Source organism: Ctenopharyngodon idella, chromosome 3 (assembly GCF_019924925.1).
Source record: "Ctenopharyngodon idella isolate HZGC_01 chromosome 3, HZGC01, whole genome shotgun sequence".
Taxonomy (NCBI): domain Eukaryota; kingdom Metazoa; phylum Chordata; class Actinopteri; order Cypriniformes; family Xenocyprididae; genus Ctenopharyngodon; species Ctenopharyngodon idella.
This window is the reverse complement of record NC_067222.1, coordinates 13,994,220-14,007,740: the sequence shown is the minus strand read 5'-3', so window position 1 is coordinate 14,007,740 and position 13,521 is coordinate 13,994,220. Positions and strand designations below refer to the sequence as shown.

The 13,521-nt window shown below is 38.1% G+C and overlaps 1 protein-coding gene across 1 annotated transcript; it reads right to left on the bottom strand.

Moving 5' to 3' along the window:
- Nucleotides 1–2,032: 2,032 nt before the first annotated feature.
- On the bottom strand, nucleotides 2,033–7,947 carry LOC127510005 (GTPase IMAP family member 8-like). The gene is made up of 3 exons (XM_051889482.1): nucleotides 7,749–7,947; nucleotides 3,202–3,861; nucleotides 2,033–3,092 (listed from the first exon to the last, which is right to left on the bottom strand). The coding sequence occupies exons 1-3, from the start codon at nucleotides 7,774–7,776 to the stop codon at nucleotides 2,875–2,877; spliced, it is 906 nt and encodes a 301-aa protein (XP_051745442.1). The 5' UTR covers nucleotides 7,777–7,947; the 3' UTR covers nucleotides 2,033–2,874.
- Between the last annotated feature and the right edge of the window lie 5,574 nt (nucleotides 7,948–13,521).

Below are 13,521 nucleotides of genomic sequence, written 5' to 3'. Positions count from 1 at the left end.
TCACTGATAATCTCAATAATGGATATCTGGCGCCTCCTGCTGGACACTCAGAAAACAACATCAACATCAACACACATCAAAGGACATTCGGTGTCAGAAACAGATCAAATGCTGCTGCTGTTATTGTCATCATGTGCTGCAGTAAATCCAGAGTCATCACAGTTACTGGCACATTGTTTCTCATTGTTTCACACTGTATCTCTGATTTTATGATGTGTATTAATGTCAATACAGTAACCAATCATTGAACTGATCACAGATTTAACTCATTATTTACCTCACAGTTCACTCCCTACATAGACAGCTTCTTTCTGAAATGCTGACTATAGGAGGTTCACTAGGTTTTGGAGTAGGAGATCTGTGAAACAACATCTGAGATCCTGCTGAAGAAACATTAAACATCCTTCTCAACCTTTCAACCTTACATGATTTCAGCTGCTTTGAAGCATATGAAAAGCACAATACAAATGAATGTGTGTTACGTCCAATGACGTATGTTTTGTTTTGTTTTTGTTTTTCCCTTTCTCCATGTTTTTTCTCTCACTACTTCCATAAGCAGGAAGTAATGGCTGCCACCTGACTCCAATGATTGGTGTTCTGACTTGATTGGAGGAGGAGAGAAAGCTGTGGAGATTTAAGCAGCACCATTGCACAGAGCAGTGTGTGTGTGTGTGTGGAGGCTGCGTTGTGAGGCTTCTTTTCCCAACCCAGAAAGACTTATTTGTTATTTTGACTTATACCTTGTTGATTAATTTTTTTGTTATTATGTTGACACTTTTGTTGTACTTGGTGCTACCAGAAAACCCTTTTGTTTTTGTAAGTTATCATCTCTTTTGTACATACTTTTGTTATTGTTTCTTTATATTAAATATTTATATTAAATATTTGGGGAAGGGTTAGTAGAGAGGTGGGTGCCATTTTTCTTTATATCTTGTTTTCTCTTGTTTAAGCTAGTTAGGGAGTTAGTTTATTATTGTATTTTGTTTTCTTTTCTTTTGTAGTTTAGTTAGAAAGAAACTAACAGTTAGAGGGTTTGTTATTTTGGCCTTGCCCCCTCTTGAAGCCTTGAAACCCTCCCACATTAGTAAATAAAAGAACTTGTTGTTTTTGATATTGAGTTGTTTTTGGTCTTTGTTACAGCTCTGGGGTTGGAAATTGCACCTTTGCTGCCTCCACACATCTCACCATTTTTATTCTGTTACCTGTTCCTTACCCTAGACTAGCTGGGGACGTAACAGAATTGTCTTGAATATGATGAATGTCAGACTCATTTTATATCACACAAGGAAATAATGACAGCAGTTTATAAACCTGGATCACAAAACGTGTGTTAAACTTGTTTCATACCTGAAGCGGGTCCTTAGTCCAAAATTAGAGATGAGAAAAAGCTGAATGAAACTCGTTCTGGAGATGCTAGATTTAAAGAGTGAGAACTGAACATCTTTTCATATATCATACTGATATTGAGACATGAAATAAGGCATTTTTGTATGCAAAAAAACGTTCATGAAGTGTTTGGAAATCAGTAATTACTGACACACAAAAACATAAGAAAATATGTTTTGCTAGTAGGGCTGGACGATTAATCACAATTTAATCTCAATTAAACCGCACACGATTTGGCAAAGGCTGCGATACAAATAACATTTCCTTCGACTCCTCCATCCTTGTTTTCTTTTCTTGCATCCTCCCCTCACATCCTACGGGGTGGAGCTGAGACACGAGGAAAGGAAACGAGGATGCACAAATAAGAAATGAGAAGCACCCCATGAGCATAGGAGCCATTTTAAAGCAATGCGTGTTTTGTTCATTGGGTGTCGCTCTAATACAATTGTATATTTAGAGCACGGGGTTAATGAGACAACAGGTGTGTTTGGCGGCAGGGAGGCAAAGTTTTTGACCGTGCTTTAACGCACAGATGAGTGCTTACCGTGTTCACGTAGATTATGGACAAAGTGTTTGTTCTGCCTGCAAGGTATGAACGTTATGCTTGTGAAGCATGAACAGTAAAGAACGAGAGCTCACAGGAAGCTGATTGGAAGCAGTGTTTATTGACGAACAAAATAAAGAGACACAGTTTGCATTTTAACATCTGCGTGCATGAACATCATTTGCACGCGTACTTGCTTACTGCCACCGACACCAGCGGTGTAATGGAAGGCCACAATACTGAGCTTACTGATGTGATTCAATCAATCTGCTATTTTATTCCTGATTGGAGGTTTCCATAAATGTTTAGCTTTTATGTAGACTTTCAATTCAAAGTATACTTCACTTTTTAGTCACGAAATTCGCGTCACGCGCACTGTATGCTGACCCTCGTGTGAGCGTGACACAAATTTCGTCCTCAGGAAAAGTATGAGCGTACTGTATGTGCACCGCCGGATTTTTGTAGGTTGCACATGTGCATTTACATTTCTTTAATTTTTTTTATTGCAGTAATTAGTTTATCCACAAAGTGGCAGCCGTGCCCTGGGGGCGTCGATTCACAAGATAATCAAAGAAAAACGGCATAAACAGAATAGACCGGAACCCATGCAAACTACAGCGACAACGGAGGCCTACATAGATGAGAGATTGTGTGAAGAGGTTAGAAAGTACCCTCATTTGTACAATTTTAGTATGAAAGAATACAAATATATTTACATGGATTGTAACTTGTGGAGAGAAATTGCTCAAAACTGCGCATGCGTTGAACGCCTGTGTGTGCGTACGAGTCACGTGAAGTATGCTTTGCAAGGCTGTGTGTTCGACTGTGTGCGTACGCTAAAAAAACGAAGTATACTTTGGGCTTAAGTTTAATGTTGCAGTGGTCAAATATTGAGTAGTGTGCAGGTTGAAACTTTTTACATCACAACTAGCTTTGGTTTTAACTCACGCACAGCTGATGCAAGCGAGTGCTGGTGTGTCGATCACTGAGATCTGTTTAGTTTCTGAATGACACTGTTTCAGTAATGTGAACAGGATTCTGCCGATGATGGTCTTTCCAGTGGAACTTTTCCCAGATCCAGTTTTTCCCAGCAGAACCAGCCTGATCTGGTCTTTCTTCCCAGGAATCACATCAGTCTCATCTGCTGGAAAATCTCCTGAAACTACAACAGAAACATCAAATCACTTTTCAGTGTGACATACAAGCGACTCAAACTTGAACAATCCCTCACATGTTTGTGTTATTAAAGTCATTTATTAGTGACGACTTACAATTGACACGAGGACGGTCTTTGCTGCCATTCCTCTTCATTTGTTCCATGACAAATTTCCCACCGTTCTCCATCATCATTCCTTCAATCTTCTGCAGTAGTCCTTGTATCTGACCATCTGATTTTCTCTTGTTATTGAAACAGTGAAACTTTCCTCCACATTCAGTCACCAGTCTCTGTAAATCCCCATGATCTTTGTTTTGTAGATGTTCATCAATGGTCTCATTCAGAGCCTCCAGCTCATCTCCATGTGTGAACAGAATCATGATGTACTGCTGAACTTCAGGACCTAATAAACACTTAATGAAATCCAGGATCTCTTCCTCATTTCCCACAGGTTCCTCTAGAGGAACGGTGAGCAGAACTGAACTGAGACCTGCTGAACATCCAGAGACCAGCTGCTCTTTCATCGCCTCCAGCTTCTCTTCAGGCAGATCTGGATCCAGTAGATTTGGACAGTCAATCACATGAACCTGTTTCTCTCCGATCTGAGTTACTTCCTCACAAACTTCAGCATCATTTTTCTTCTTACGTTTTTGGGCTTTGAACTTTTTTTCTCCAAGTATAGTGTTTCCAGATGAGCTTTTCCCAGAAGCGTTTCTGCCCATCAGAAGAATCCGGATCACTGGATCATCTGGATTGGAGCTGATTGCTAACATCTCTGAAATAAAAAAATATGGAATAAGACACCTGGTCGAAATGTTATTCTTCTCATTGGAGGTCAAGAGTAAGAAAAGATCGGATATAGTTTGTTTGTGTTTCACAAACAAGTGTAAATATTTTCTTGTCTGTAGACTGTGTGAACTTTGGCTCAAACGTTTTTGAACTGAAACCGAGCGCCGTAAAAAACAATCTGTTAAACGTTTTTGCACCTGATTTCTGTTGATATGCGCACTTCATTGCTGTTCATACTGGCTAAATGTTACAGGACACTAATAAAAGAAACTAGGTATGATGACGTGTAGTAGTGGTGTCCCATTTCTTAGGGGAATATTTTCACCCCTACACCTTGCCACTCTGTTTCAAGGGGCAAGGGGAAGGGCGAAGGGGTATAAAATAGAATTGGGATTGGGCCTCACTTTCACAGAAAAACTGATTCCATATTCCTCAAAATGAATCTTTTTTTTATTTTTTATTATTTATTTTTTTTATTATGCAAACAGACAATTATAATATTTACAGATGAGAAATTAAATGCAAAATACAAATACAAAGACCAACAAAACATACATAACAGCCAGTAAGATTTGTGTGTGTGTATGTGTGTGTGTGTGTGTATAACTGTAAGTGTAACTGGGTGTGGGAGTGAAAATATATGAATAAAGGAGCATGTAGGGAAGTACAACAGACATAACCAGAGTTTAAAATAAATAAATAAATAAATAAATAAAATAATAATAATAATTTTAATGACAATAATAATGATGAAGATAATAATAGTATCACACAAGAAACTGGAAAATGGTGGATGAGGAGGGTGACAATAGCAATATTAATAGCAATATTATTAATAATAATAATAATAATAATAATAATAACAATAATAATAATGATAAATTAATAAGAAATGACAAATAGTAATAATAGTATTAGTAATAGTAATGATAAACATATTAACAAATATACTCATTTCATCCGGAATGAGGGGGAGGTTAAAGGATCAGGAAGAGGACAAATAAAAATAATAGTAGTAATAGCAATAATAATATTAATAATGGTAATATTGATACAGCTATTAATGATGAGGTATTATAAAGCTGCCTCTGATCCCCCTCATGGCCATGGCATAGGACAGACCCCCACCAGCGTCATGTTGCAACTAGCTATCAAGGTGAGGTGCCCTACCCATCCCCGGCCGTCCCACACATGCCACGCTTACCCTGTCTTTGTGTTTTTTTTTTTGTTGTTGTTTTTGTTTTTAAATATGGCTGCTTTCATTGTTACACTCATGATATGTTTATGTCAACTAGTGTATAAAGTGCACTAGTGCACTAAAAAAGCATGGCGTGCAGCATGGAACCAGCCCAGTGCAAAGCCCAGGCCGCCACGTGTAACCCCTCTACCCAGGTCCTACTCGCCCCGCTCTGCACAGGCCTCAAACCTGGATCTCTGGCGTGGGAGTCGGACGCTCTAACAAGGAGGCTAAAGGCTGCAGCCCCTAGCATCAGTCGCTAGAGCATCTCTTGAGATGAGAGGAGTGAGGTTTACTTCCACAGCAACTACTAGCTGGCCTCCGTTACACACGCCCACGCCACACTTACCCTATGTGTGTGCTTTTTTTTTTTTTTCCTTTAAACTTGTTTTAAGCTTCAAATGAATGTGACTGTGCACCTCATCTAATATGTGAAGCATTAAAACAGCGAGACAAGTGTTGAGCCAGGCGAAAGTACAAGCTAGAGGGCGAAAGCCCAAGGCCCCCGGCCCCACATCACACCCACCCACAACTAATCAGAACCGCACATGGCAGGGAAAATCAAAATGAATCTAAATGACTCTAAACCACTAACACCATACCTTATAATGATGTAATATATTATAATACAGTAATAAAATAGATTGTGGACACAATTATTGTATTTAAGTAATTGTAATTCGCCACTGGCAGTCTCTGCGGTCTTCTTGAATTTACTGTAATTATAGCTGGCTTGACCATGTATATTCTAACCACGGTTAGCCTGACTGCAGTTGGCGTAGTATCTGTTTCGTAGTTACTGGACAGCATCCGGCCCATTAGCATTTATTTTGTGACCTGCATCATGCTAATTATGAACCAAAAGTATAAGTCAGTTCACTCAGTGGCCATATTTGCAACGCCTCCAACAGGAATGCAAGAGCAAATCATGTCTATTTCAGCCAAGTGTGTCATGCAGTACTACAAATCACAACCTACAAATGTTGGATTTTGGGGTAAAGTCATACCGTATATATTGTATTGTTATATATTGTGTTGACAACTCATCAATTAAATATTTACCATCTTATATTCTGCATAATTGAGTGTTTTTAAATAAACACTGACAAAAACTATACATGTTTTAGGGCTGGACAATATGACGATATATATATAACATTGATATAAGTGATTACTCGGATTTAAACGTACCTATATTGTAGTTATATAAAATATTCACAGGCAGATTTACTTTATGTATTTCCCTGGCGTCGAAATCAGGCACATATAAATGTCAGGAAACACGACTCCTGGCTGCATGTCAATATCCATGGATTAGGTTTCTTCGACATGTCATAAGGAACACTCTCGAGCCCAATCTTTAGTGTAATCGTTTGTTTTACTCGCGTTTTCGCAGTTTCCTCTATTAAATTCAGTCATGCAGCAGCTTCTTTTGCCACTCAGTCCAGCCGAGGGAGCGCGTTCCGGCGGGAAAGTGACGTCTATGCATACCCTCTATATTTAAGCTGTGAATATTTCAAATGAAAACATTCCATACACAATTTTATTATTAATCATTCAATAATACATATGCCCCATGACTCCGTAGTTTCTTCCTCCCATAAGCTCATGAGAGTACGGGGAAAATATTCAACATTACACACCCGGGGAATCCGAGAACTGCAGGAATTAATGGCAATAGAGTAGGCTACAGATGCATTGGTGTAAGCGGGTGATGATGCTGATGTGCAGAACAAACATTACATTTAAAAAAGACCTGTATTGCTCTCCGTTGCTTTGTTTCCTTAACTTTAATTTGCATCATACACTCCAGGATTCCCCATCCCATTGTGGGACATTAAATGCGACCGTGTCCTAAGCAGACATTAGTATGCTGTGAGATTCCAAGGAATTTGTCTGTCCGCACCAGACACGACAAAAATAAATCAAAATAACAGCCAATCAGAAGAGGGTGTGGGCGGAATCTTGGCTCTGCAATCAAATTCATAAATTTGTACACCATTTTAACAGCATTGAAAATACATAATGAGCGACTGAAACAATATTTGTCATAGAATATATTTGTCTGTTCACACTGAGTTCACAGTTTGAATGTTCTTGTTTCATTTATTTTCAAGATATGAGGTTAAATTGCTTTTAGTCAAACAAAACGAAACGGGTTTAAATCTAAAGCATTTCGATTAGACCATTATAAAAATGCACTTTAAATAACACAGTATTTTCACTTTTTTCAGAGTACAACCATTAAAATATACAACAGGGATGAATGAATGAATGAATGAATTGATTAAACTATACTTTAGTTAGCCTAAATATACAGCTATATTTATTTTCACATTAGACTGATGAACTGCCCAGCAGGTGTTATACTGTGTTAGCTTTTGTGAAAACCGACGCTACCGAAATTGCTACTTCAGTCATATTTCTAATCACCTTTGGTGTGAAAGAGCTTCAAAACTAAGACTACATAAAAGATTGTTAGGCTACACGACTCACACAACAGAAACTTTTCCATAAAAATCAAATAAACATATATCAAAAAACTAAATAATCTCAGATAATCATGGAATAAAATGTATTTGGCAACAACAACAGCATACCGTGGTTGACTGCATGTGAAGATATTTCATTCATACCTGCAGGTGCGGAAGGTCCCTCCGCCATCTTCAGTGAATGTGACTACAGACAGATCTCAAGAAGAATGCTGCTTAGAAAACAAATACAGTAGAAAACGTTAATAAATGACATTCTTTAAAGGAAGCATGAAACAAGGATTTGGTCAAAAGAAAAATGGAGAGAACAGCAGCAGTAGAGTTTAAATTTACTTTCACTTGAATGCAGTGAAATGTCCCTCCTGCAGTTAGTTACCTGTTCTTACCTGTTAGAGGAGGAGCTGATTCCCTCACAACATGTTCAGACACTGAGCTGAGAATGAAACAACCACATGAGAAACATGTCAGACACCAGAGACAGACACATTATAAGATAGTTTGTTTATTCATCCTGTTAGTAATAATCTCCCACTCATTCCAATTACAATAGATTAATCACGCTTCTGTGAAGGCATCTTGAAAGTGTTAAAGATGGTCAACTCACTTCAGCAGCTGTTTGATCGTCACATGGAGAAACTGAAGCGAAAACAAAACTTGTCATACACTATCAAAACATTAAACTTCAGCATACCAGGATATTAATTTAAACTGCTGATAAATCAAGGGTGCAAAAAAGTAGCAAAACCTAAACCTGCCTCACCCCCATACAGTTGTGAATTGGGACCTGTCCACCATCCTCAGGACCCTCTGAGGCCCCTTGTTTGAGCCGCTGCAGATGGTCGAGGTCATAACCCTTCTGGCTGTCCCCGACTCGGCGGGCGAGCAGTTCTTACACCTGCAGTGCATGGTCTGGGCACTCGAGGAATGCATTGAGTGCTTCAGCCACTTCCGGCTATTGTGTGCTTTAGATGCCACACTATAATGAATTTGAATGTTAATATTGAATCAAATCTAAATTGCACATGGTTTATTATAGAAAGGGTTAGGGTTACTCTTGAAACCATTACCAGTGATGAATTTGTTACTGGGATATTTAAGAATGATTCTTTAATATCACATAGTTTAGCAGATTTACTGTTTATTATCACAACTACATCATATTACACAAAATACAGAACCACAACCTACTGAAACATCAACTTGTTTAGATTAATTAAAAGCTAGTTAGTATAATTCTCTATCTCAGTCTCTAAGATCTGTGGAAACTGGCAGACTTCTTGTCACAGAAGAATCAGTTTCTCAGCTCTGTATGAGGGATTGAAGATCTGCTCAATGGTTTTATTTTCTTTCTCTCATTGATTTGTGTGGGTAAAATGAATCTGCAGTTTTCCATCTGTTCTCAAACACTTCTTTTATTGTGTTTTTCTCCTCCTCAGTGAACCTACTGTAATCACAATAATAAAAGCGTGCGGTCCAGGAGAAGTGAATGTTATGTCAGTATTTCAGTCATTATGACTCTCTTTACTGAGTTCAGGTGTGTCGATCACTGACATCTTTCTGTCGTTCCTCTCACTGGTTTCTGATCTCCACTGCTTTGATCACTTGAACAGGTTTCTGTCCATGATGGTGTTTCCAGTGACACTTTTCCCAGATAACTGGCGCCTCCTGCTGGACACTCAGAAAACAACATCAACACACACCAGGACTGAGAAACTGGAGAAACTTGACTGAGGATATCTCTGTGAATCCCAAAATCAGTCCACCAGAAGAGAGGTTACACTGCAGTCCGAGTCTGAAGTTTTCAGGAAGTTTTCAAGTCGGAGGAAGCAGCAAGACAGATACATGAATGTCCTTACCTCGATTATATTTGTTCTTATGTGTGGAGACACAGTAACAGCAGCAGGAGGAACGAAACGCCTGCTGAAAGTACCATACCAAAGGACCATAGTACTGAGACTGCTCTCATTAGAGTTACTAATGATTTGCTCTTATCATCAGATCGTGGTTGTATCTCTCTATTAGTGTTACTGGATCTTAGTGCAGCATTTGACACTATTGATCACAATATTCTTTTAAATAGACTCGAAAATTATGTTGGCATTAGTGGAATTGCATTGTCATGGTTCAAATCATACTTATCTGACCGTTATCAGTTTGTAGTAGTAAACGAAGACATGTCATATCGATCACAAGTTCAATATGGAGTACCACAAGGCTCAGTACTAGGACCGTTGCTGTTCACTCTGTACATGCTACCCTTGGGAGATATCATTAGGAAGCATGGCGTTAGTTTTCACTGTTACGCTGATGATACTCAGCTCTATATTTCTTCGCGCCCTGACGAAACTTACCAATTCACAAAATTAACGGAATGCATAGCTGATATAAAAAATTAGATGACCAGTAATTTCCTACTACTAAATTCAGAAAAAACAGAGATTCTAATTTTTGGACCAAAAAATTCTTCATGTAATAACCTAGAATATTGTCTAACACTTGATGGCTGCTCTGTTAAGTCTTCGTCGTCAGTTAGGAACCTGGGTGTGCTCTTTGATACCAATCTTTCATTTGAAGGCCATGTTACTAGCATCTGTAAAACCGCATTCTTCCATCTTAAAAATATATCTAAACTACGACATATGCTCTCAATGACAAATGAAGAACAGTTAGTTCATGCGTTCATGACCTCAAGGCTAGATTACTGTAACGCTCTACTGGGTGGTTGTTCTGCTCGCCTGATAAATAAACTACAGCTCGTACAAAATGCAGCAGCTAGAGTTCTTACTAGAACCAGGAAGTATGACCATATTAGCCCAGTTCTGTCAACACTGCATTGGCTTCCTGTTAAACATCGTATAGATTTTAAAATCTTGCTAATTACTTACAAAGCACTAAATGGTTTAGCTCCCCAGTACCTGAGCGAGCTCCTAATTCATTATAGTCCTTCACGTCTATTGCGATCTCAGAATTCAGGCCAGCTGATAATACCTAGAATATCAAAATCAACTGCAGGCGGTAGATCCTTCTCCTATTTGGCACCTAAACTCTGGAACAATCTTCCTAGCATTGTTCGGGAAGCAGACACACTCTGTCAGTTTAAATCTAGACTAAAAACGCATCTCTTTAACCTGGCATACACATAATACATTACCAATTTATATTTTCAAATCCGTTAAAGGATTATTAGGCTGCATAAATTAGGTCAGCCGGAACCGGGAACACTTCCTATAACACCTGATGTACTCGTTACATCCGAAGAAGAATGGCATCTACGCTAATATTAGTCTTTCTGTTTATCCCGAGGTTCACCGTAGTCAGCCGGATCCGGGCCGTATCCAGGTGAGACCAAGGACCTGCACCTTGACACGACCACAACGCAGCCCTGAAGTATCAGCAGAGATTGAGTCAACTAGATCATCCACTGTGAGGGCCTCATTGACACGACAGCCACGACACAGTTCCTCAACAACTGTCCATACCGGCGTGATGAATACGATCCTCAATTGGATGGAACTGAAATAAATACTTTTAATGTTGCGATCCTATTGGACTTATGATAGCAACCTGAATTGTAACAAAGCACTGTTGGCCAGAGGAGAACTGGCACCCCGACTAAGCCTGGTTTCTCCCAAGGTTTTTTTCTCCATTTTAACACCAATTTGCCACTTGTCTGCCACCTGATGTCACCTGATGGAGTTTGGGTTCCTTGCCGCTGTCGCCTCTGGCTTGCTTAGTTGGGGACACTTGACTTGACATTTGATATTCAACAGTGCTTTGATCTGCCTGCATTGACACTATTCTTTAAGAGCTGCTGTGCAGCCAAACAATGTACCAGTTATCAATGTAAAGCTGCTTTGACACAATCTACATTGTAAAAAGTGCTATATAAATAAAGGTGACTTGACTTGACTTGAAAACCAGCGCTGGTTATGATACCAGAGGTTATGATGAGACGCTGAAGGAGGAGCAGATGTGTCAGTGGAAATCCATTTACTGAATAATGTGAACTTGACCGACTGCTTCATTTCCACTTTAAGAGTGTCATTAAAATCCTCCGTCTTCCAGTTCCATCAGGATCAGCTCATCCTCATCATCTGGTCAGCAGGATGAAGCTGGAGAACCCAAAGCTGGAGCTGATGTGCTTTAACAAGTTTCTAGAACGAGTTCATATGAACAATCAGTGTGAAATGATCCTGATGAACTCTTGTGACACTGAACAGAGAATGAGACAAATATGAACTGTCAAAGATCATCAGTGAGAGTTTGAGTTCAGATCCTGTCGACACTCAGCACATTTCTCTACGTCTATAATTCAAACTCTTTTGAACTTCAACTTATTTTTATTATTTCAGCTACATTGTGTTTTCATGAAATACAGAAACTAGTGAAATACAGTCTTGTCTAGATGAAGTAAAACCTGAATCGTTTAACTCTGAATTAATAAATTTTGTTTTAAAGAAATAATAAATTCTTTAAAACAGTGTGAATGTGAGATTTATTTATATGTGTTTATTTTTATGTATTTATAATTGATGTCACAATACATATTTCAAAGCAGCTTTTCAGAGATCTGTGTGTCTCAATGTCAGTAGCTTTACAGAAATGATGATTACTATTTTTGCTATAATTCACTGTACATGGAGCATCAGACATTTTGATCTAGTTTTGTTTTAATCTGAACTGGATTTGAGCAGTGGCCCTCCAGCAACAGGTTTGGACACCCCTCGTTTAAAGACACCATGATTAACACGCTACAGTTTAATGTCTTCTAATAAAATAAATACTGATAATCATTCTTTCATGACACTGAAACTCTCAGAAGCTAAAAGTGTCAAAATCTGTAGTTACTTTCTTGCATGTGAATGTGTGTGAGAGAGATGAAGTGTGAAACCCAGAGCAGAAACTGACCATTGGATTGGAAATTTTGTGTTTAATACTGAACAACTACATTTGAATGAGCTTATTTTAAACATTTTTGAAGAATATAGAACTGTGCTCTTGAAATATGAGTGCAACAGGGTTCTCAACCTTTTTTCCCAGTGTGCCGCACTGTGGTCCAAGTGCAAGTCTCACGGGCGCATATCATTTACAAATAACGTCACCTATGAAAACCAATCAGATTTAATGTTATGGTATTAACAGATAATATTATTATACCTAATAATATTTACACAGAAGAGACAGTGTTTTCTGACGGCACATACGGTGTTTAATTTCTGTCACACTCTGCAAAATCACCAAATACTATAAGAAATTAATTTTTGTTTCACAAATGCAAAATGAATTCAATGAATACTTTGTTAATGTGGGTAATAAGTTAGCAAATGATATAAAAGAGTCTAATTACAAGAATAATGGAGTTAATATAAATATGTTTTCAATGTTTGTATCAGAAGTGAACAAAAACGTAATACTGCTAATTGTGAAAGGTTTTAGAAATAAAAGGTCAAAAGATTGGACAGATATTGAAATGTTATTAGTTAAAAACACTATTGAGTGTATTGCCGAACCATTAACTTATATATTCAACCAATCTTTTAAAACGGGTGTATTCCCAAATAATATGGAAATAGCAAAAATTATACCAATTTTCAAAGGTGGAGACCGTCATTTATTTTGTAATTGTAGGCCTATCTCACTGCTATCTCAATTTTCTAAGATATTAGAAAAACTTTTTGTTAAAAGAATGGATAATTTTATAGAAAAATATAATTTACTGCAGGAGGAACAATATGGTTTTAGGGCAGGCAGATCTACCTCAATGGCAGTAACACAATTAGTTGATGATATTGTTTCTTCAATAGACAATAAAAAATATGCAGTGGGTGTTTTTTGTCGATTTAAAAAAAGCTTTCGACACTACTAATCATAAAATATTATTGAATAAATTGGAAAAGTATGGCTTTAGAGGGCCCGC

What these genes read in the sequence shown, in the direction of transcription:
- LOC127510005 (XM_051889482.1), bottom strand. Translation starts at nt 7,776, where the DNA reads ATGGCGGAGGGACCTTCCGCACCTGCAG. An exon ending in GGGACCTTCCGCACCTGCAG is followed by an intron (nt 3,862 to 7,748) that starts GTATGAATGAAA and finishes TTTTTATTTCAG; the next exon opens with AGATGTTAGCAATCAGCTCC. An exon ending in AGACCGTCCTCGTGTCAATT is followed by an intron (nt 3,093 to 3,201) that starts GTAAGTCGTCAC and finishes TTTCTGTTGTAG; the next exon opens with TTTCAGGAGATTTTCCAGCA.